At 38.8% G+C, this 24693-nt stretch overlaps 1 protein-coding gene across 2 annotated transcripts in view; it reads left to right on the top strand.

The window, feature by feature from the left end:
• Nucleotides 1–24693, top strand: part of WDR37 (WD repeat domain 37) — a 66003-nt gene that overhangs the window by 12391 nt on the left and 28919 nt on the right. For both annotated transcript variants that reach the window (XM_048837670.2, XM_048837671.2), the window contains 6 exons: nucleotides 5888–5984; nucleotides 10038–10133; nucleotides 10296–10360; nucleotides 15500–15635; nucleotides 17260–17331; nucleotides 22302–22346. In XM_048837670.2, the coding sequence (XP_048693627.1) occupies nucleotides 5888–5984; nucleotides 10038–10133; nucleotides 10296–10360; nucleotides 15500–15635; nucleotides 17260–17331; nucleotides 22302–22346 (511 nt within the window). The remainder of the gene's footprint in view (nucleotides 1–5887; nucleotides 5985–10037; nucleotides 10134–10295; nucleotides 10361–15499; nucleotides 15636–17259; nucleotides 17332–22301; nucleotides 22347–24693) is intronic.

Below are 24693 nucleotides of genomic sequence, written 5' to 3'. Positions count from 1 at the left end.
AACTTTCGTTTACCTGCCCAGAGCTCTGGTAACAGATACAAACTTGACTCCATTTTAACCTGAAGTGATTTTGAATGCTTTAGTAACTCTTCCAATACAAATGTAGAATTTGTAAGGAAATGGGGTGGGAAGAACATAATGCAATTAAGTTCCAAACAGCCATTAACTTCATATACTGGGCAATATGGACTTGGCAAAGAATATCAGATTTCTAACTGGATTGTCCAGGAGAGATGACTTTGAAATATTAAGAACAAAATATCAGAAAAAGAAGTCATGAACTTCTTTGTAGTCACAAATCTTCAAAGGAAAAATAGGTCTAACTGTGCAAGGCTCTCTGAAAAGTTACCCTTTCTGTGGAGACAAAGGTATATTGCTTCATTTTGCTAGACGGAAGCAAAAATCCTTGTAATCAAGCCCATAATGTTACTCATTTAGAGTTGGTAACTAGCTTTTTCTAAGTTTTGGATTAGTTGGTAACTTACTTCTAAAGAAACCTTCACTGTGTTTAAAGTTAAACCTTACAGTTAGTCTGTATTTTTTCAGCTCATTATATAAAACATCCATTTTTGTCTCATATTTTCAGAAGTACTGAGTAGGTAATGTCCTTTCTGAGACTATCTTCTTACCTTCCTTCCTGACTTAAACAAGCAGTGGTAAGGGACAGCTGAGATACTGGCCGAGCAGAAAGGTTATTTTGGATTACTACAGACATTGGTCTAAAAGCAACCAGGACAACAAGGGCAAAGCTTGAGAGGTTAAGAGCTGCTGACATTTTGTATTTTTATATGGTAAATATTAAATTAAAGATGGGAAGTTTTGTTTAATATCAAAGAATACAGTTAGCAGGCTGTTAAGCTAAGGGTATACCTGCCCAACAATGTAAGCCTAGGGTTAGTGGGACTTGAGTTAGCTGACCTGTGTCAGGGAACCCTGGGCTTGAGCGTCTACATTACATTTTAACCCTAGGTTAAGGACCTTGACTAGGGCTCTTTCTTTAGTTGTAGGCTCCTGGTAAATTTGCTAAATTCTGCTGACAAGCACATTTGTATGACTCTGTCTAATGGCTGGTCTACATACAAACTTTTAATTAAATCTGTTTTATAAAAGATTATTTCAGATCAAGTCTGTGTGTGGACACTTTTTTATTTCACAGTAAAAGTGATTCAAGTTATTTTTAGCTAACTTGCACTAAAGGTAACTAAATTGATTTAAATTCACATCTTTTGTTTCAGTATAAGTTTGTTTGTAGATCACACTTGATTAATTTGTCTCCCTTCTTTAACAGTTGTTCTTGTCCATCCGCAGTCCTGTCTTGTCATGGACTGTGCTGGGACATTAAATTCTGACGTTTTTTGTTTGTACAAAAAACGAAGTAGTTTTTGAGACTAGAGGTTGAGTAAAGTTGGCACGTATATTGGGTCATCAAGTCAATCCCCTTGGTATCCCGATTAGATTAAATTTTATTATTTTATGAAAATATATGGTAATTTGTTCCATTGCTGAAGTTTAGTCATCATCCCCTGTCTACCCCCAGCCCCAAAAAGGTTTTTTTTTTTTTTTTTTCCCCCCTAACCTAGATTTTTCCGTTCTATAGTGATTTCTCCAGTATTGCTCTGTCCTCAGTGACTGCTGACTCTAGGTACGTCACTTCCTGGTTGCGTACACTTCCCCACCAAGTGAAGTAAGCTGTTGTTGCCTCTTGGGGAGCCTTTTATCCTCAGCCTTTCATCTGAGTGCTTAGGCTTTCTCCGAAACAGCCTTTGAAGCAGCTGACAGTGCAGCCTGTTGGTAGTTCCCTTTTCCCTGCTAGTAGGTAGCATTATTTTATTGTCATCTTCACAACAGAAGCTGGGACTACACCTACTTGCTTTTGTTGCCTGGCTCTGTTTTCCTTTTACCTGATACAGTCTGCACAATCAAAAACAACGAGGAGTCCTTGTGGCACCTTAGAGGCTAACAAATTTATTTGGGCAAAAGTTTTCATGGGCTAAAACCCACTTCATCAGATGCATGGAGTGAAAATACAGTAGGCAGGTATAAATACGCAGCATGTGAAAAGATGGGAGTTGCCTTACTAACTGGTGGGGAGGGGTCTTTTCATGTGCTGTGTGTTTATACCTGCCTACTGTATTTTGCACTCCATGCATCTGATGAAGTGGGTTTTAGCTCACGAAAGCTTATGCTCAAATAATTTTGTTAGTCTCTAAGGTGCCACAAGGACACCTCGTTGTTTTTGCTGATACAGAGTAACATGGCTACCACTTTGAAACCAGACTGCAGTGTGCTCTTTGTAGCTTCTTAAAATAGGAAATAGGGGCAGAGGTTTGAAATTTAAATGATTACAAATTTGGATTTTGCCTCTTCACTTTTCTTTTTATAAAATGTTTTGTGATGAATCCCGTTCTGAGGTTTGCAAATTGAAGCATGAGTCTGGAAGTTAGTTAATGTTTTCAATGTAATTGTGGCTACATTGCATGTATTGCATACTTTAACCTAAACTTATTCAGGTGTGCACAGGATAACTCCTGTAGGTGAGTTCATGTTAGATTATTTTCAGTTTTCAGCCTTAATATTGCATTAACATAGGTTTATGTGGATTTAAGAGATGCTGTCACTTGGTGGTCTTTATCCTATTTATAACATGTCTTGCTAGTTCCCATTTTCCAGAGACATCACCATTTGGAGTGTCTGATAAATGTATCTTTGGAGAAACTTAAGTTTACTTACCTTTTACTGGCTATTGGAACACCTGGTCAGGCAGATGATTGTGGTTTAAGGGCTCAGAGTTTTGAGCTATGGAAATTATTTCTCATATGCTTAAAGCACTCAGAGGTATTACTAAATTTGCTGCTTTATATCTTGTGAGTGTAATAATTCTCACTTTAGTGAAAACTACTCTAAAATAAAACCTACAACTGGCAAACTGAAAATATAACACACACAATTAATAGCTCACCTTCAGTTATTGTGTAATATCAACAACAGAAGAAAGGAAAGAGAAATGTCTCATCCGTAGTGCAAGGATATTTTAACAGAGACATAAATACACAATTTTGCCCCAAATAGGCAATTCATTGAGTCTAGGTAACTCATAGTGATTTGCATAATCACTGTGTATAGCTGTTTTTCACTCTGTTCTGGCTATTTATAATCCTCCTTCTCTAGTACACTTTTGTATTTAGCAATTCTAAGTAGTTTGTCTTCAACAGACAGTTGTTTCAGCTTGTCTATCTAAAGAGATTCCAGCATGTATGAGAGAATGTCCTGTAAAGCTGATGAAACAAAAAATGTCCTGTAAAACTGATGAAAGTGAAATGATATCTTTTAAAGAAGCTAAATCGTTTTGATTCATTACCTACTTTCTTCTGGTTTACTCACCTTCTTTCAGCAAAGCAGCTAAAGGCCTTGGTAGCAGAACTATTTGTATTATGAACAGCACAGAGAAATCCCACTGCTCAGAGTGTGAGAAAATTGCTTGTCCCAAAGACATTACTATCTAAATAAGACATAGAGTGGGAGAAAAGTACTAGATATCCCCATATTGCAAATGGGCCGATGAAACAACAAGAGATTTGTCTAAGGTCAATACAGGAATTCTGTGGCAGAGCTTAGAATTGAACCTAGATCATTTAAGTCCTTGTCCAGTGGTTTTACCACAAGAACACCCTTCCTCTCTTGAATAACTGTCACATTTGTGTATACAGAGAAGTATCCCAGCTCATCTGTTTGAATTCAGTTCTGAATACTGCGTAAAGAAATGTGTTGCATTTACTATGGAGAGAAGAGTCTTGATGAGGAGGGAGGAAAGGAGATGTATTAGAAATAATGAGATGAAAGGAGAGAGGAGATGGATGATGGGTGGCCAGGATAGCTAACTGTTCAAAGTGAATGTTTTTTGAAGTTTGGCAACCCGTTTTGTTTTGTATGTATTTAATTTGATACTTTGTTTATTACAATTGGAGAGTGCTTCCTGTTTTAGGTAATAACCACATCTCAAGCAAATAAACTCTTCAACTTTTTTATTCATTTTTTGTACTTCCAAGGTATGACTGCTTCATAAACTGGAAACACCTTAAGCTATAACATAATACACACACTTTTAATTTATAAAACCATTTACATAGGAAAAAACAAGCAGCATCTTGGTATAAATTGCTCTCTAGCAGAAAATAAGAAATTCATTTAACCCAGCAGGTTTGATATTTCTCCTTTACAGGGAAAACAGTGTGAAAATGAAGCCTTTATTATGTGTAAAATACAGCCCAAGAGTTTTCTTGCTTGTGTTTCACATTACAAATACCAGTTTTCCTCTGTACTGGAGAATGGGAGAACTGTTGAGATTGAGTTAAGAGATTGAAATTGGTGCTGTAGTTTCCCTTTTACAAGGGGAGGTTTAGTCAAATTGTTTATACCTTTGAGTTGTTTGTTGAAACCTGTTTAACTGAAGATGCCAGATTACTAGGTGAAAAAACTCTTTCTGAAAGAGTAAACATCTCCTCTCCTTTAAGTTAGGTCTGGGAAGCTACACTTAGGTTTCAGTGCCACTCACACTTGTGTTTTTGCTGAAAGTTGGGAGAATAATTTTCTTATGGTGATTAACCTGGGTAGGTTTTGGGGAAAGTTGGTGAGTTTTTCCCCTTTTTTTAAATAGGTATTTGAATGAAGAGAATTTAGACGGCATTAAGGTAGCATAAAATGATACAAAAGGAACAGTGGGACAGGAGACTTGAACAGAGTGAAGGTAATGCGGAGGAGTAGGAAGAAATGAACAGAGAGGTAGGCAGTGGATAGCTGTGCAAAATCTTGAAGCTGAGAATGAGGAAATTTTGATGTAGACACTGAAAGAAGACCAGTGAAAGACTTGAGAGGGAGTGGTGTTAGTTGTGGAAAAGAAGATTTTAGCTATGGCATTTTTCATGAACTTGAGCAGAGCAAGAAGAGGCTGTACTGGTCAGTAGGAAGCAAGAATTTTAGCCATGGAGGTGTGAATGACTGAGATTTTGAGATGTCAGGAAATCAGATGTGACTTGCTTACAGCCTATATATATAGGGAGAGACCGGAATAGAATCACAAGTTGAAAACTTGGGTAATTAGGAGGATGGTGATATAAAAGGCTGTAGATGAGAGGAAAATGGAGTCTGGTTTTCAGCTACACTATGTTTGGGCTGGTGCAGGGACGTTGGCTCCACTTCTGTTCTTTCTTTCAGTTCAACTTGAAAGTTTATCTTGGACAAAGAAAATAAACTCCTTTCTCTTCAATTTAATTTCCAGTCATCATAATGTTGCATTATTTGGAGTGCCAACACTGCTGGAGAATGTTTTGTTAAAAGCAAACTTTCCTTTGGAATTTAAATAAAAAAAAAAATCTCATGCAGCCGGGAGGGTGTGAGTTGACAGCAGTTGAACTTGTGATTCCAAGAAGTCTTGGGGTTTCAGGCTTTTAATTATTACAGCTAAAATTACTTGAAGAATTAATGTTTTTACTTTTGCCCATGTATCTGCTGACTTGCTCTATTAAAAATGTAATAAGAAATTAAAATGTATGATGTTGTTTTATAACTTGCTAGGTATTGAATAGCTTTATTTAAACAAAATACCAGTTAAAAAATTCAGGTCACCACAGTAAAGTACCATATTTTGTCTTACTCTTCAGCATCAGACTAAGTGAAAATATAAGCATGCTACAGTAGAAAAATAATTTAAATGCTCTGCTAACAAACTAATGTTCAGAAATGATTTTTTTTATTAAAACAAATGTCTTTGGTGCTCAGCACCCCAACATTCATATTATATCATAACTGCAATATTTACAGAATTAATTGCTGATAGTTTAAGAAGTAAACTTAAAACTTGGTATCAGTGTTAACATTTTTTCCCCTCTAGGATACTAAACTTCCTTCATCTGTTCGGAATACACTTCTGGAGCTTTTTGGGCAAATAGAGCGAGAGTTTGAAAACCTTTATATTGAAAATTTGGAATGTGAGTATGGTTTTCTTATAATTTGAAAACAACTATAAGGAATTCATTGTGGTCATAAAATACTCTGTATGCTAGATTATAGTAGGATTCATTGTGGTCATAAAATACTCTGTATGCTAGAAAGTAATGTACCCTTATTTAGGACTTTTCATTGTGAAGGATTTACAAACCGCCTAAAATCATATTCCTAAATTGGAGTCTGCCCCTTTTCTGAAAAAGTGCCTTGGGATCTTTTCCACAAGGAATTAGGACTCCTGTGGTGTCTTACCTGAAAGATAGAACTCTGACAGCATTGTGCTCCTAAGCACCATACTGGGGAATTGTTTCAGTATTGACTCAAAGGGAAGCCTGCTGTCTCCCATTATCAGTGCTACAGCTTCCTGCATGACACAGGTGTTCTTAGAGGTCTCCAATCAGGGTATTAATTGGATGTAACCCTGATTAGGTTGTGAGATCAGATGGGATTATAGTTCTAGTATGTCTACAGACCATTTTTTGTTAGTGTGGGCTACTTTAGTAAAGAGGATTCACAATACATATATTAGCATTATTCAATACCTGGGGTTTTCTGATTAGTTAGTATATATTATACACACACAAAAATTAAAAGACCATTGTTGCAAAGTCAAGCACTCAAAAGTTGGGAAATGCCTAGGGTCTGGTTGAAAAAAAGTATGTGATCATGTAATTTAAGACTGTATCATAATGCATATACACAAGGGCTCAAATTAAGCTTGGACAGCAAACCTTAATTCTGATATTTCCTAACTTTTGAGTGTTCAACTCTGCAGCCTTAAAGTTCTTTGAACACTGTGTGTGTAATTTCTTGGTATTTTTAAAAAGCAAACAGGAAAAAAAAATCTGGCATCTAGTAGACACCCACATCATTCATCAGCAGTGTTGGAACCTTCAGAGCCACCACACACACCTTTGTAATTAGGAGTAACTGGTAGCAATAGTAGATTGCCATCCTCTGTGCGAATTAGCACTAGAGGGGAATATGGGACATTTTGCCAGTGGATTTTGCAGGTATTTGCTGACGACAGGGGAATGATGGGACCAGGCTGTCTTGGGTTCCATTCCAGACTCTGGAGGGGACTGTGCTCTTCCATCTTTTCCCCCACAGTATGACCCCATCTGTCCCTGTTCCAGTTCTCTCTTTCCCACCCTGGCTCTGTGTCTCAGTTCCATTCTACTCATCTAGCTAGTCCCACTCTCCACTCAGGCTTCTAATCCCAGTCCGTCTCTTTGCCCAGTCATTCCCAGCTCTTTGTCTCCAGCCCCAGTGCCCAGCCAGTCGCAGTTTCCCCTCCCAGCTCTTCATCTGATCTCTGTCCCCGCCCTGGCCTACCATTACGTCCCATGCATGTTCCCCATTCCCTCTGGCTTCCCATGCCAAAGCTCCGTGTCTAATTTCAGTGTCCATCCCGCCCCCTCCACATACACATGCTCCTGCACCCATTGTCACAGTCTCCTTGCCCAGGCTCTCTCCCCAGTTACTCATTTGATTTGTCTCCTCTTCCACCTACTGGCTCCCAGTCCTACTCTCCTTGTCCAGCCAGTCCCTCCTCCCTTTCCCCTTGGGCTCCTTGTGCCAGTTCTACTAAACCAACAGGTCTGCTTTGTCTCCCTCTACATTCAAATCAACCAGCTTCCTCCTCCATGCTGCCTGAGCCCAGCAGAGTGGTCATTGAGAGCACAGGGGAGTGTGTGTCCCTGATCTCAATTTAGGTGTGCAGACCTGGCACAGCCTCCAGCAACCCAGAGCTGTGGTTTCAGGGAAAGTCCTGCTCAGTTCTTGGCTGGAGACTGCCCATTGTGGATGGAATCTTCAGGGAATTTAGCTGCTCAAATCTAGGTTTCTATTGAGTATGTGCAAACTTGCTATTTTTTTTCAAATGCCTGTAATTTGGCCAGATGTTGATGGATTTTCACAGAAACAGCAAACTGTACATCCCTGGCACAAAGGCCACTCTGCCAAATTTCAAGTCACTGCTCTAAAATACAGGGGTAAGAGCTTTTAGAAGAAAAAGTTCTCATAATTGAACTTGTGCAAAACATATTTTTCCCTGGCCTTGTTCTCTGAAGTGGCTGAACCATTTTGGCTGAAATTTTCTAATAAACTTTAGCCTGAGGCAGACACCAGGCATGGAAAACTTCAGCCAAGCAATTAAGTTTGGCAAAGGTATAAAACATTGAAAACTGTGTGTTTTATCATAGGAAGTATTGGGTAACCTTAGTTAGTGGTGCTATCAGCCCTGCTTATAAAAAATTGTATAGTACAAATGGTTAGTATGGGTGGTTTAGAGAAGTAATGGTAAAAGTAAATTGTGCAATACTGTATGTACACCGTATCGGAGGTGCTGTTGAGATTCTCATTCATGTTGTGAACATAGTTTTTTATGCTTACATGCAAAAACTACTTCTGTATTACAGTAAATGTTTATGGAACACTTGAATGAAACACATTAAATGTATAGTACAAACATCGAATTTTTCTTTTAAAAATAAGTTAATCTTAATTAAGATACTTCTAGGAATAAAATGAGTTACTCCTGGGAGAACTCGGTGCCAAAAAATTAAAAATTCTGTGCACAATATTTTAAAATTCTGCATATTTTATTTGTCAAAATAACACAATACAATCACACCAGTTTCAATTATTTTGGTCATTTATTTCAAAATACCTGTCAGCGAGTATGTCTGTAACTAAAGGGCTAACAAAGGGTCAGGGAATGTTTTTTGACAAATAGATTCCTTACTAGGCATATTAACACAGAACTCTTGAGTAATAATTCATTTTAAACTGTTATACAGAACAGTTTTTCCTGCACTCCACAGAAACAGAGCAAAGGCTGGGGGGAGTCAGGGGTAACAGAAGTGCTGAGGGAGAGAGAAGTAAATTGCTGGGAAGGAGCCTGGGTGTGAACTTGGAGTGTTTGGTATGGGTGGGAAAAGTATGGAACAGGTTTTTTGTGGGGGCTGGGAGGGATTGTTAGGGAGCTTCTGGCTGACCCCAGCCTTTCCCATGTGTCCTTGCACCCCCTGTCCACATGTCTCTCCACCCACAGTCAGACACCCCATCTCCATGTGGCTCTGTGCCCCCACCCAGGCACTCCCCCCGTCCCTATGTATCCCTGAACCACCTCCCCGTCCCTATGTGGACCTGCACCTCCACTCCCATTCAGCCCCTGCCCCAGTCTGTCATCCCGCATTAGCCCTTATGAGCCTCTCTCTGACCCCCCCCCCCCAGCACCCCCACGCTGTCTGTCTCTCCGTAGCCCCTGTCTCCTGACCTGTGAAGAAGTCTCTGCAGGCTCTTTCTCTTTCTTGGCAGGCTGGGAGCTGCTGTGTTCTAGTTCCACAGCGCCCTATGGTGGGCAAAAGGTGGAACTGCAGTAACTTTTTGGCAGAAGCTTTTTTTTGCGCAAAAAATTTAAAATATGCGTGGCTCATTAATTATGCGAATGCACAGTAGCGCATAGTTCCCCCGGGAGTAATGAGTGTTCTTGTTTAATCTTATTAGCTTCAATATGCTGTTGTCCTACAGTATCTTTTTGATTTTCAGCAATGCACTAGCTTCAAATCAATAGCATACAGAAGGAAAAACTCTGCTTTATAACTTAATAGAACCTGGAAATGACTTGCTAATTGTGGATGAAATAACTGCTATGAGGCCACAGACTTACATTCACTTCCCAAATTTCCATTTTTTGAGTGGAGTTTTTGATGCATGAGTTCTACACACATTACAGGTATTGTCCTGTTAGTGTTCGGTCACATCAGCTAGCAAACTGTAGTGAGAAGTGATAAGACTATTTGGCAAAGTTTCCTTGGAACCTGGGTCAAGGTTTATCTTTGGTTGGGAAATTCAGCATGACATTTTTTCTTTGTTTAGAACATGCAGACTGCTTTTATAAGAATATAATAAACTATTCTTGTGACTCATAACATAAAATAGGTGACTTAATACCACGAAATTCCTTAGAGTACAGTATTTTAATGATGTGCTTTTAATTGCTTATTTATATTCACTTTTTTTGCTACTGTTAGTACGTCGAGAGATCGATACACTTAATGAGCGCTTAGCAGTTGAAGGACAGACAATTGACGGAGCTGAACTGAGCAAAGGACAACTGAAAACAAAAGGTAAGATAAATATTAACAAATATTAGGTTTTCTGTAGCTTGCTTTTCCTACTTAGCTTAACAAAATTTACAATTTAGTTAAAGGGAATTGATACCATTGCACAAATAAGTTAACAAACTTATTACCCGAAATATTTTCCTTTGAACTTATTTGTCTCAACAGCCAGTCATAGTACCAGTCAGCTTTCACAGAAATTGAAGACCACTTACAAGGCATCTACCAGCAAGGTATGAGACAAACTAAACCTCTCCTTAACGTTCATGAGACTAACGTGGCTGTTTCTACGTGATAATGTATTGTATGTTAAGTGGTATAATTTCATTTGTAAATAAACATGCCTAGTAAATAGTATCTATCTTGGATTCAGCAATTATCCCTCACTTCAGAAGTGATATACTAAGCTTCTGGAAAATATGATTAAGAACGCTAATAGAAATTGGAGTATGGGATTTTATGGTAGTGTAAACTACAAAAGAGTTATTTTCATGTTGAAAATACAAAATTAACTGTTAAGTTTTGACTAAGGACTTCTTTGAGAATGACCTCTAAAACTATCCTTAGAAGGCCTTGCAGCTGAATTGATTTAAACTGGTTGATTGTCTATGTAGTGTGGTTTTGAGCTTTGTCCTATCACAGGTTGTCTATTCTTGATCTTCAAGTTCCCAACCTCTCTATCATGCTCCTTTCCAATAGGCAGATAGGCACCCCTTCTTGCACTGTGTCTGTTCACAGTTGCCACAGTCTTACCATTTATGTCCCCATGTTGACATTTCTCTCCATTTTTGGTCTTATTTTTCTGTATTCCTGTACTTTTTTTTTATCTACCCGTCTTTTTCTCCCTCCCATTCCCAAACCACTAGATGTCTACACACTGCTCTTTTTTGCTTGGCGTGAGGGTCATTCATTGGTCGCTTCATGGGGAAGAGCAGTAGAGGTGTTTGCAATGAAAAATGGTGCCCGACCTTGTAGATTAAATACTTGAACTGTTCCCATGGTTAGCTCCATTATGTGCTGCTGTGGGAGTATAGAGGCATTGTCGGAGATTTTTACAGGAGCCATTTACTGCTCTACTTGGAAGTGTGGGAACATGGATACAGTATGGTGAAGCAGACCTAACCTTATGCACCTTTTTCAGGCCCCACTCTCTTCTCTGATCCCTTTTACGCCTTAGAATTAGTCTGACAATCTCAAAGGCCTGCCAACAAGCTGGGAAAACATTAGTATAAGAAAGTAAATGCTAAAAATTAACACAGTGCTTAATTTTTGGGTGATTCAAAGTTAATATTTTGTATATAATCTAGATAAATAAAAAGTAAGGAGATGCACTGGCCTGGCTTTAAAGTCTGTATTTAATGTGCATGGATTTCTTTAGACAAAATTCATATACGGGGAAACAAAAGGATAAGAATGAGGTAATTTTTTTTTATTATTTATTCCAGTCTAACAAGTTTATTCCCTTACTCCCTGAAGACTTTTATAAAGTTCCTATTGTTGTGGACCAGTCTGCATGTACTAATGTGATGAGCATATACCCCCATTTTTTGTAATGCATAAGTTGCAAATTCATTAACGAGGCTAGTTAAAATATGGGCAACATAGGATTAATTGTACAGCTATTTTGTAGTCACAGAATAGTACTTTTCATTTCGATGAATATGCAGAAATTACTGTTTGTAAAGCAGGTGTTGAATACTTATCTTCTCTTAATTGCTTGCAATGTAGCACTCAAATTCTTTCCCAGGCAAAGCAGGTGGACCTCGCAACTTCTACGTGGGAAGCTGGGAAATATGGGGTGGAGACTCATGGGTAACTGCTTTGCTTCCCAGTGTGCCAATATGCATGTACAGCTAAGTAGTGGCGAATGGTGGAACATGCAGAATCTCATAATTTTTCATGGGTATCATATCTGTCAACTGTGCCATGTCAGAAGACTTCGCACTCTTCATTGTTACTCATTTACTGCTCTTGCTTGTATATACAAAACAATGAATCAGAAGAGTAAAAAAGGCTGCACTGGAGGTAGCATCTCTTCCCACTGTGTTCTGCTGAGTTTAACCTCTGCAGTTTGTGGGAGTGTGCTCATTTTGAACAGTCACTTTTCTGAGTGGGAATGTAGTCACTCTTTGGCTTCTGTAAAACAAAGAAACTACAATGCACTTAGAGACAGAAGTTCAGGAAAGATATACAGAATAATATCTGTAAAAAATAAAAAAAATTAAAGTTAAATAAAATTCTCTTGCACTCAAACTCCTTAGGGGAATCTGCCAAAGAGCTGTAGGATAGCAACTGCATGGCTAAGTCAGAGGGAATGGAGCCTCAATTTTCCACTTTAAGTGTCAGACTGCTGTATTGGGCTTGACTGATCAGGTTCTTCATTCTTCTTTCTACTGATGCTGTAGTGTAGTTAAGTGCCATTTTGACATCCGCCTTTCGAAATGGAAATAACTTGTAACTGGCTTGATATTAAGACGTCAATACAAGATCAAGAAGGTGAAAGTGAGCAGTTTTATGAAAGAAGACTTTATCTAAAGTATCTTAAATAGCAAGTGACAGGGCATATTTTTAATAGGTAAATCTTAAATTAATATCCACGTAAGGTATATTTGAAAGTTTTCTCTCGTGAAAGGGGTTTTTAATCGATTCAGTGGTATTTGAATAACTTTTTTGCTTCCTCTTTGCACCGTAGTTCATGGAGGTGGAAGTAGTAGTAAAATATTCCAGTAAATAAAATCACCTGTGTTTGAAGTGGGAGAAAGCAAAGGAAAACAGATTTCATTTGTTATCTCTCCTGTAAAGATATTTGTTTCAGAATTCTTATTCCTGAGTTTTAGCTCCCAAATGTGGCACAGTAAAAACTGCCCAGGCTTTAAAAGTTTATCACTAAGTCAGTAATAGTGGTCTTGGGTGCAAGTCAACTATCAGTATTGGCCACACACCCAACTGAGGAGAGTCAGCTACTGTGTTTGAAAATTACAGTCAATTCTTAATTGGTGGTGGTGCGGTGCTGGGAAGGCTCCTTCCAGAAAACTAAGACAATCCCCAAAGAACTCCTGCATAGAAAAAATCATGGCTCAGAATCACAAACTTAGAATTCAAACATAAACACCACCTGAAACAAACCCATCAAATCTGTGGGAAGTGGATCGGTGAATTTCTGCCAAATGGTTTTCAGAGAAGCAGTATTACAAGGTAAATAATTAGCTCTTCTCTGTGGGCACCATTTTTTACATAATTCTTACTCTTGAAGAGTAAGTAATTTAAGGCTTTTTCTAACAGAAGAATATAGCAATGACTACTAAAAAGGGCTTTAAAAATGAAGGCAAATGCCAGATGCTCAAACTATGATGTGTCTAAGTACATGGCTTGACAAGCCTGCCTTGTTGAAGCTCTTTTCCAGAGAGACTTTAATGACAATGGGAAGAAAATGCATAAGAACTTAAACTGACAGAATCATTTTCAAAAACTGAAGATAAAATAACTTTGCCTAGGTTACTTTGTAATGGCATCTTCAAGGGGGCAGTGTGGGCTCAAGAGCCGAAAGGTGTGTATATATGTAACTTTGAAATAATAAACAGTTGAGAGGTATGTTAGTCCTTTTTCTGTAACTTCCTTCTACTATTCTGCTTTGCATACATGGCTCCATTTTGTTTTAAGGAGTATATTAAATCTGAAAGCTGCATTTTAAGGTTGTCTTGAAGGTTTTTTGATTAATTCTGCAGTATGGTTAAACTACTAATCTCTACCTCGTTTTGTGAGGATTAACCTGTTTCCTTTTAAATGCATCCTTAAGTGATTGTTGCTTCTGTTGATTTGAAGCTGTTCTGTTTATTAACTATTAAATTTTGACTTTATAGAGGATTTCATCATTAGAAGACAACATGCAAAAAAACCTTGGGAATATTTTAATTCTCAATATTCTTCCAGGCTTCTTCTGTTTTTATGAAGTCTCTTTCCTGGAACAGTTTCACTTTGTTTTATCACATGATATTTGAATTCCATGTCTTGGTCTAGTTCAGTCATTACAGATTAATAGGACTTCATTCTTAGTAATAATATTTTTCCAGAGTAAAACCTCTGATAGAGGAAATTCTTTGTAGCTGAAATGTAGAATTATTTAAGATCCTATTTGCTTTTAATTCCAGACATTTTAGGGTTTCAATTAACCAGTGTCTGACTACATAACTTAAAATATCTGTTCATAATTATAATTTTAAGAATTTTTTCAGGATATATTATTTACAGAATTTGTACCCAACTTTGGGGTGCCATCTTCCTCATAATATACTTGTTAAATGAGCTCCAAAGTTTGTGAAAATGAAGGAGTAGTGCCTACATCATAAATGAGCGAAGCTTGTTTTTTATCCCCTTTATGTTGGGGGATTTTCTGTTTGTACATGCTTAGTTTCAGCATGTCTCTGTCATGCTCCGGCAAGGCAAATTTTATTTTTATCTTGCTTCCACTTCCCTTTGATCTGGAATTTATCCGATTCAGATACCCTAATATGGATGGGTCACCACTGTGTTCAGCGTTCCTGCACTAATATAATCATTTATTTTCCTGTAAGATGGGTATTTTTTCTCTTGGTTCTGTTATCTGCTTTCTTGTTCTGTTAATACTTATCTAAATACTAATTTTGATTTAATAAAATGTTCTTCTTAACAGCACTGAATCTAAGGGAATGTGACCAGCAAGTGGCTCAGATATAACTTTGTTAGCCTCTGATTTTTTGGCACTTTTGTGAAAGAATGCTTCATTATCATGCAAATTGAACTGCCTGCATATGCTTCCTGGTTAATTCTTATATACTGCAAAATGTTAAAGACTTAAAACTAATTGAATTGTTTTGCAATTTTGAAGAAAAGTGGCTTAACATTTTTGGAATTTTTTTTTACGCATTTTTGGCAGCTCTACATGTTGTATGGAAAACAAATTTTCCCAGACTTATATAATACAATACAGTTCACATCAGACAGCAAAATACAAGCTACCCTCAGGCACATACCCATTTGTGGGGAGGGGAAGGGAAATTCTTATAACCAAGGACCTCCTACCAAACTGAATGGAAAACGTAGACATTGGGCCAAATTCTGTTCTGTGGTATCTGTGCCATCTCATTTGTATTGCATTATTCTAACCCAGGACAAAATGTGTCCCATTGTCTTCATAAGAAAACATTGAGAGCATATGCATCAAAAGACTTATTTTCCTGCAGTTAAAGGTCAAGAAACTCTTGATAAATAATGAACTATGAGAAAAATGTTATCTATTTATGTTAACAAAGGCTGTGCATAGTGCCTTTTTGGGGGTGATTAACAATTATCTGCCGATTGATAGGAAAAATAAATTGTTCTTTCTGCTATTATAGATTGTATCCAGTTTCAAAACTACAACATCGAGGGCAATCTGTCAACTGGTGAAGGAGTATGTTGGCCACAGGGATGGTATTTGGGATGTCAGTGTCACGAAAACTCAGCCAGTGGTGTTGGGGACGGCATCTGCTGGTAATGTTTTGTTTTAACTCCAGTATCTCTCACATGTTTGTGTTTAGATTTAAAGCATAAGTGAAAGCTTAGTTGCGTTCTATATATGAGAATGTCTTCATGGGTCTTTTATTTTAGATCTTGATTTAATTGCATTTGTTTGGCTAACTGTCCTTTCAAATAGTTTATATATTTATCCTGATGATAGATTTATATTAAGGAGCTTAAACTCTCTAAACAAAATGAAATGAATTTATCTGAAATTCTGTTTAGCCTGGATATATGTGGGAAAGTTCAAGTATCCTAGTTGCGTGTTAACCTTCAGTCCTGAGTTAGCGGTGATCCACTTACAATTTAATGGCAATTCAGTGTGCTAAAAGGAATGGATGTAGTATCATTTAGGGAGCTCCTTTTTTCCCTTCTTTTCTCAAAAGTCCCATAAGGTAATTTTGGGTGGTTGTTAACTTGGAGGGTACTCATATGGGATAATACAATTGGGGGAGATAGGCTATATGTACACAGTTAACAATAGGTCGTGTCTGGTTTTGTGTGTGGTTAATGAGCCCTTTGGGAAGCAGTGTCATTAATATCATTAATGACACTTCTCTTCTTTGTTTCTGTGGGATCCAGAGGTGCAGTAGTGATTGCTTCCATACATTTAATTGTATGGTGTCTGAGGCATACAGTTGAAAGTAATCCAGGTTTTTGATGCTACCTAAGCATCTAGAAGCAGCTGAAGATCTGTAAGGATCACAGATTGAGGACCTTATTAATGTATATTGTCCCTCAGTTGCGAGGCAGATACTACAGCCGTCAGTTCACACTTAAATATTTTTTGGCAACAGCAGCATTACCTCTATATCAGCCCCTATCTTGGACGGACACTGAGAAAGTAAAGCTTTGTTACCTCTAGGTTGGATATATTCTAATTGGCGTTACCTTGGAGAGTAGATCAGCATGTGGAGATGCTTAGTGGTGTTCAGTGTATGGAGCACTTACCATATGTGCACCACAGACTGAACTGGCTATTGCTTCTCGGTACAAATGAGTTGTTTTAATTTACAAAGCCCTGTATGTTTTAGGTCCTGATTGAACTTAGAAACATCTTTTCTCCTTTTGTTGCATCTCTGCAACAGATCATGTTGGATGCTCTTTACTTGCAATCTGAGGACTCCTATCTGTTGAAAGGCCTTCTTGAGTGAATGAAGCAAATACTCTCTTGTGGGTTCCGTTTAAGTTGACTTTTTTCCCCCCCATCATTTCAGTTGTTTTTAATGTTTTAGGCATAAAAACAGCCTAAAATTGATGGGTACATAGTTCCATTCATCTTTTTCTAAGTAATAGAATACAACTTCTAGAAGTAGAACATGCCTGTCAAAACTCATCTCAAACTAACTTGATTTAAAGTAGCAGCTTCCTGTTAAATTTTATAATTGACACTAACCATTTTTTTCAAGTTGCAGTGAATGGAAACTTTGAAAATACAATGCAGCTTTCCTTTAAGTACTTAGTCAATTGAAGCTTATTTCATTTGTCCTGCTAGCAATTATGCTTTTCACTGTAAGGCTTGTATAATAGTAGTTGAAAAATAAAATTTTGCATATACTTGCAATGCTTACAAATGCTTCTGCTTTAACCTTTGTAGACCATACTGCCTTGCTGTGGAGTATAGAAACAGGAAAGTGCCTTGTCAAATATGTAGGGCATGTTGGATCAGGTAAGAGCATACAAGGTGCTTGGAGTGGGGTTTGGGTGCACATATATATGTATGTGTATGTATGTATACATATACACATACATACATGTTAATCTTTCTATAATGCCTTCCATTATAAATGTTCCCAACTCTATTAGAAAATTCCATTGTAAAGCTTCCCTAATCTTTGTCTTACAAAAATGTTTTCTGACAATGCTCCTCTTTAAAGCTAACCTGTAAAATACTTCTATCAATGTTGAGAATAAAATACATTATACAGACAAAAACTGTTAAAAGAACACTATTAAGATTGCCAAGTCATACACTCCAAATGTAGAATATGCTAGAATCAAGATGGCCTGTGCAACCTTTAATTTATAATATCTGAGTGTTCCACAAGCATGAACTTAGTTTTACAATCCCCCATTGAGATGAGGAGATATTATCTCCATTTTACAGGTCCAACAGAAAATAGCGTACAGTGCTGCACAATGCTGATTCATTACCAAAAAAGGTCTGTCCTGTGCACTGAATGAAAGAGATCGTATGGGGAAAAAAGAAGTCTTTAATTACATAATCACATCTTATCATAATGCACATGCACAAGGCAGACAAATAAAGGTTGCACAGGTGGATTTTCACTGGAATAGCAAACGGCACATCCTTGGCATAACGGCATCCCTGTTTTCAAATTTCAAGTCCTTGCACCAAAGCGGAGAGTGCTAGCTTTTCTCAAAGGAAGTTGACAGATTTTTTTAATGTGGGCAAAATGTATCTTTTTTTCCTAGCCTTATTCTTGGAAATTGCAGAATTGTTTTGGCTGAAATTATCTAATAATACTCACTTGGAGGCAGACACCTGGCATGAAAATTTTAGTCTGAACAGTTAGTTTTTCAAAGTTATAAGCAGTCAAAAACAGAGTCATATGATGGGAAGCATCTGGCAAACCTGATAATGGGAGGTGATGCCTGTCCTGCGTATACTCTTAAATGTATTTGATTCTTTTGAAAACATATAAAAATGAATAATATTGTAATTAAAACATGCTTTGTTACTACCTGGGCTTTTGAATATCTCAAGCTGCCAGGGATATGGTAGCTTTTATAAAAATCATGTTGAAAGTTTCAACCACTTCATTTGTTTACAGATGTTCATTTTTGAGTTACTAAGTAATTAAATGTGAAAGTTATAAAGGTTCTAGTCAATTTTATTAAAACAAAAAATTAAAATTTATTTAGTTTATATGCAGAACACTTAAACACGATGAAGGTCCTAAATGATCATGTTAATACAATTCTCATTGACATGTATGACTCTCTTAATTCATACTCTGTGAGCAATTAAAATGGAATACATAAGATGTAAAGTAGAACAGCAATAATCATTGCAATGTGGAATTGATTCTGTGAATTAATAATTATAAACAATTTCAGGGCTAGCTTTGTAAATGTATTACAAAAACCCCAAGAACTCGTTCAAAAAATGTCCATAATATTTTTAAATTACAGGCATTCTAAAAAATTAAACAACTTTTTACTAAATAGAGTAGTTACTCTAAGTGACAGTTTTTTTGTGAAGCATTTCAGAAGGGCAATATACAGATACAAAAAAAATTATTAGAAATGTGTAGTGAACAAATATGTTTGACCCTCAGCTGTTGGAATATAGTCTAAAGGATTTATTGGCATTCTACTTTGGTAGGCCTAATATTGGCCTCTGCTATTGCAAGATTATGTTCTATTTAACATAATGTTTCACCAGCACTTATTAGTAACTTTGTAGGAAGTTGTTTGTTTGAAGTCCTTCAGCAAACAACTAATTCTTTACTGAGGCCAAAGAGGAAGATGAAAAAGCTAGCATGAAATCTAGTGTACATTCCTTGTTCAAACGTAAAAATGAATTTAATACAATAACTCTAGTATAAAGAGTTCTTCATTACCTTACATTATTCAACACTGAGTGTGAAGACTTCTATGGTCCTGCAAATGTATGTGTATCTTAAGAAATTTTCACTAAAGTAGAAAAAGGTCCATCTGCCAGTCATAAGGAATCCCGAGGTTACTTGTATTACTTGCTCATGTCATTCAACATTAAATATTTCTGCTGTATCCACTAGGTGGCTTATTTAATTGTAGTCACAGTGAGAAACTTTTATCTTTATGTATAAACTAGTCTACGTAGGTTTATGTGGCTAATAATTTTAGAATCATAGAATTGTAGGACTGGAAGGGACCTCGAGAGGTCTAGTCCAATCCCCTGCACTCAAGGCAGGACTAAGTATTTTCTAGATCAGGGGTCGGCAACCTTTTAGAAGTGGTGTGTCGAGTCTTCATTTATTCTCTTTAATTTAAGGTTTCGCGTGCCAATAATACATTTTAATGTTTTTTAGAAGGTCTCGCTCTATAAGTCTTCATATTGTATAACTAAACTATTGTCGTATGTAAACAAGGTTTTCAAAATGTTTAAGAAGCTTCATTTAAAATTAAATTAAAATGCTGATCTTACACTGCCGACCGCTCAGCCCGTTGCTGGCCTGGGGTTCTGTTCACCTAGGCCGGCAGCAGGCTGAGCGGGGCCTGCGGCAGGGACCCCGGCTAGCAGGGGGCTGGGCAGCCAGACCGGCAGGAGGCTGAGCGGGGCCAGCGGCTGGGACCCTAGACCAGCAGTGGGCTGAGTGGCTCAGCCCGCTGCCGCTCAATCCCCTGCCGGTCTGGGGTTCCGTCTGCCGGCTCCTGTCAGCCAGAGTCCCGGCTGCTGGCCCCGCTGGATCCGCTGCCGGTCGGGGGTCCTGGCCCTGTCCACGTAGAGTAGGTACCTACCTTCTCCCTGGTTCTAGCCATTTTGTTCCTCTCTCTGCACTGAGATGAGGGTGGGAGTGTGCTGAGACCAGGGCTGGGGGTGAAGGAACAGATTGGGGTGCCAGTCTGGCCAGGAGCTAGAATGAGGGAGGGGGCTCAGGGTTGGGGCAGGAGGTTTGGGTGTGGAGCGCTTACCTGGGCAGCTCCCATTTGGTGTGAGGGGTACAGGTAGGAATGTGGGGTGTGTGTGTGCAGGAGCTCCCGTTTGGTGCTTAGGACAGGGGGCTGGGTATGTGTGGGGGGTGCCGAAGTCAGGGCTGGGGCTGTGGGGGGGTGCAGGGGTCAGGGCATGGAGCTGGGATGTATGGGGGTGCAGGGGTGAGGGCAGAGGGCTGGGCGTGTGAGAGGAGGGTTCAGAAGTCAGGGCAGAGGGCTGGGGGTGTGTGAGGGGGGTGCAGGGGTCAGGGCTGGGGGGTGTGGAGGTTCAGGGCAGGGGGCTGGGGTGTCTGTGAGGGGATGCAGGAATCAGGGCAGAGGGCTGGGGTGTGGGCTGGGGTCGTGGGGGTGCTCCCAGCCCCCTGCCCCGAGCGGCTCGTGGCAGGGGGCTGGAGGGAATATCCCCGATTCCACCCCCCTCCACAAGGTCCCCGGAGCAGAGTGTGTGCTTCGGTTCCGCTTTTCCCTCTCCCCCTAGGTAGCAAGGGCCATCAGCTGATGGGCCGCAGGGAGGGAGAGAAGGAGGTGCAGGAATCCAGCACACTGGGAAAAGAGGTGTGGGGGGAGCTTGCCTGCCCTGCAAGGAGAGAGTGGTGGGCGGGGGGCGGAAAAGAGCAGGCCAGGCAGGAATTTTAATGGCATGCTGCTGTCTGCCGGGGTCTGGCAGACAGTAGCATGCCATTTAAAAACTGGCATGTGTGCCATAAGTTGCCAACCCCTGATCTAGATAATCCCTGACAGGTGTCTAACTTGTCCTTAAAAATCTCCAGTGACAAAGATTCCACAACTTCCCTAGGCAATTTATTCCACCCTGACAATTAAGAATTGTTTCCGAATGTCCAATCTAAACTGCTGTTACTGCAATTTAAGCCTGTTGTTCATTGTCCTATCCTCAGAGGTTAAAGAGAACAATTTTTCTCCCTCCTCCTTGTAACAACCTTTTATGTACTAGAAAACTTTTATGTGCTCCCCTCAGTCTTCTCCAGACTAAACAAACCCTTTCCGTCATAGTTCTCAACATTCAATCATTTTTTTTCCTCTTCTCTGGACTTTCTTGAATTTTTCCACATCTTTCCTGAGATGTGTCACCCAGAACGGACACAATACTCTTATATGAGGCCTAATCAGCGCAGAGTAGAGCAGAAGAACTACTTCTCATGTCTTGCTTATAACACTTCTGCTAATACATCCCAGAATGTTTTGCCCCCCCCCTTTTTTTTTTTTTGCAAGTGTTACACTGTTGACTATATTTAGCTTGATTCTCTATGCCCCCAAGATCCCTTTCCACAGTATTCCTTCCTAGTCAGTCATTTCCTATTTTGTATGTGTGCAACTGATTGTTACCTCCTAAGTGGAATACTTTGCATTTGTCCTTATTGAATTTCATCCTATTTACTTCAGACCATTTCTCCAGTTTGTCGAGATCATTTTGAATTTTAATCCTATCTTTCAAAGCTCTTGCAACCCATCCAACTTGGTAACATTCACAAACTTTGTAAGCGTACCCTCTATGCCATAATCTAAATCACTGATGATGATATAGAACAGAACCGGACCCCACTCGATATGCCCTTCCAGCTTTACTCTGAGCCAGTGATAAATACTCTGAGGGAACAGTTTTCCAAACAGTTATGCACCCACCTTATAGTAGTTCCATCTAGGTTGTATTTCCCTAATTTTTATATAAGAAGGTCATGCAAGACCTTATTAAAAATCTTTTGAAAGTCAAGATATACACATCCATCATTTCTCCCCTGTTCACAAGGCTTGTCACCGTTCAAAGAAAGCTGCTCGGTTGGTTTGATATGATTTGTTCTTCACAAATCCATGCTGACTAGTACTTATACCATACTGTCTTATCACAAGCCTTCAGGATAAAATTTGACTGTTCAAATGTTTTTACCATTTAAGCTGACTTCTTTTTCTAAAAGATTTTTTCCTGTAACTTTCACCTAAAATTTGGTTTGTTTTACACAGTAAATTCTATAAAGTTCCATCCAACGGAGCAAGTAGCCCTTACAGGTATGTAGAATTTTTGTTTCATGAATTGTGCTAGTCATAAGAAAGTAAAAACAAACCACTCTTTACTGTAACACTGTGTTAGCTCTTGCTGAGTAGCAGATATTTTTGATGTTATCCCCATCTTTCCCTCTCCAATTCCCTACTATTTATTAACTCATTCTAATTTAATAAGCTTTTGGTGCAGAGATCATGTCTTTTCTGATTTGGGAAATATCTAGTAGTCCTTAGTATGCAGACGGGAATAATAAATATCTCATTGCCATTTTACATTTTTATTTTCTATTCTAATTTTCTTCAAATAAAGAAAAACCTAATGATACTTTTTAATATTAATGAAGAAACTATCGACTTCAAAAGGCAATAATGGAACGATATTCTCTGTATAGTGGCTGTTATATATTATGAGTGTGACAACTTTTTCATTGGCCATAACATTGTCAATACAGCATCGTGTTCAAATCTGTAGGATGTGGTTAATCCTGTGGTTCATATGATTCAGAGTTAAGGTGCTAGCTTTAGGATTCAAGAGACTGGGATTCAGTTGCCTGTTTTGCTACAGGCTGCCTGTGTGACCTCTGGGACAAGTTACTTAATATCTCTGTGCCTTACTTCCCTATAGGTAAATGGACATAATGGAACTTCCCTGTTAAACAGGGGTGATGAGGAAAAACATGTTCAAGATTGGGAGGCATACAAGGGTTATGGGGACCATATACATACCTATGAAAGTAAATATTTCTTCCCAGACAATCTTTTGTGGTGGATTTTCTCTAGCATTTATAGTTGAATCTGCTCAAGCTTAGAGTTATATAATAGCTAGAGCCCTACCAAAATCACAGGTCCATTTTGGTCAATTTCACGGGCATAGAATTTTAAAAATTGTAAATTTTCAGATTTAAACATCTGAAATCATGAATTTCAGTGGTGTAGCTGTAGCAGTCCAGACCCAAAACGGGGTTCTGGGGGGGGGGGAGATTTGCAAGGTTATTGTAGGGGGGGTCGCAGTATTGCCATTCTTACTTCTGTGCTGCTGCTGGCGGCGGTGCTGCCTTCAGAGTTGGGCGGCTGGAGAGCTGCGGCTGCTGGCAGGGAGCCCAACTCTGAAGGCAGCGCCGCTGCCAGCAGCAGCGCAGAAATAAAGGTGACATGGTATGGTATTGACACCCTTACTTCTGCGCTGCTGCTAGTGGTGGCACCCCTACAATAACCTTGTGATTCCTCTCCCTAAAACCCCCCCTCATCACCACCCAGTAGCCCCTTTTTGGGGTGGGACCCCCTTCAGGTCTCCCCCATGAAAACCTGTATAGTACAGGGTAAAAGTAGACAAAAGACCAGATTTCATAGGGGAGACAAGATTTCATGGTCTGTGACGTGTTCTTCATGGCCATGAGTTTGGTAGAGCCCTAATAGCAGTAAGGTTGAAATACTGTAGCAATTATAAACCTCATTTTCCTTCCTCCAAAAGCCAAAGCTGAGTTTTCTCTGTTTAATTTGAAGTTGCTCAAACAAGCCACTTTTGAGATATGGGATGCTGAAAAATGGCAAAGTTCTTAACCTCTAGCTGTTTCTACACTGTCCTCTAGTATGAAGTGAATTTATAATGGAAAGAAATAAACCCAGAATGCTGAAGGTAGGAAATTATCAGATAAAGTTTTAACACCAACCTTGAGTGTACCCTTGTTTCTACCAATCCTCCTCCTTCTAGCATCACTGTAGGGCCTCAAATCCTCATGAAAAAACATGCCAAAGAATACTCCTCATTTAGATCTACCAACCACATGTGCTGGAGAGTCCACTATGAGCCAGAAGCCATCTCGCTTCATACTTTCTCATAGGGGCAGTAACAGAGATCAGCTTGTACCCGTTTCTTATTACACAGTTGGGCAGCAGATCCCACAATATCCTGTGTACTTTCATAAGAACTTGAAATCCTCATGGAATGTACCTTGTATAGGCCACGGGTGCGTGAGAGTTACCTTGTTTCTAATTCACATATGCTATCAAGATTTAGTTTTCCTTGTTGCAGCAACTGGTAGGTCTGTAACCTTACAAAATTTGATGCTACATTGAGCTACTTAAGGTAGAAACCTATTTGTTGGTTTGGATTCTTCTTATAATCATACTTAATTTTTGTGTCTGATGATAAAAATCCTTGGATGACAATGGGAAAGAAGATGGGGAGAAAATTCCTTTTTATTTCCTAAAACATTGAGGACACATCAGTTGTTTTACTGATAAATAAAATCCATATTAAAATTTGCTAGTAACATCTTAGTGTTTTGGAACAGAAGACTAATAAAATGTTCACGTATACACTGTTTTCAACAGTATGTTTTCCTGAAAAGAA

Source organism: Caretta caretta, chromosome 2 (assembly GCF_965140235.1).
Source record: "Caretta caretta isolate rCarCar2 chromosome 2, rCarCar1.hap1, whole genome shotgun sequence".
NCBI lineage: Eukaryota > Metazoa > Chordata > Testudines > Cheloniidae > Caretta > Caretta caretta.
This window is presented reverse-complemented; position numbering and strand designations above follow the sequence as displayed.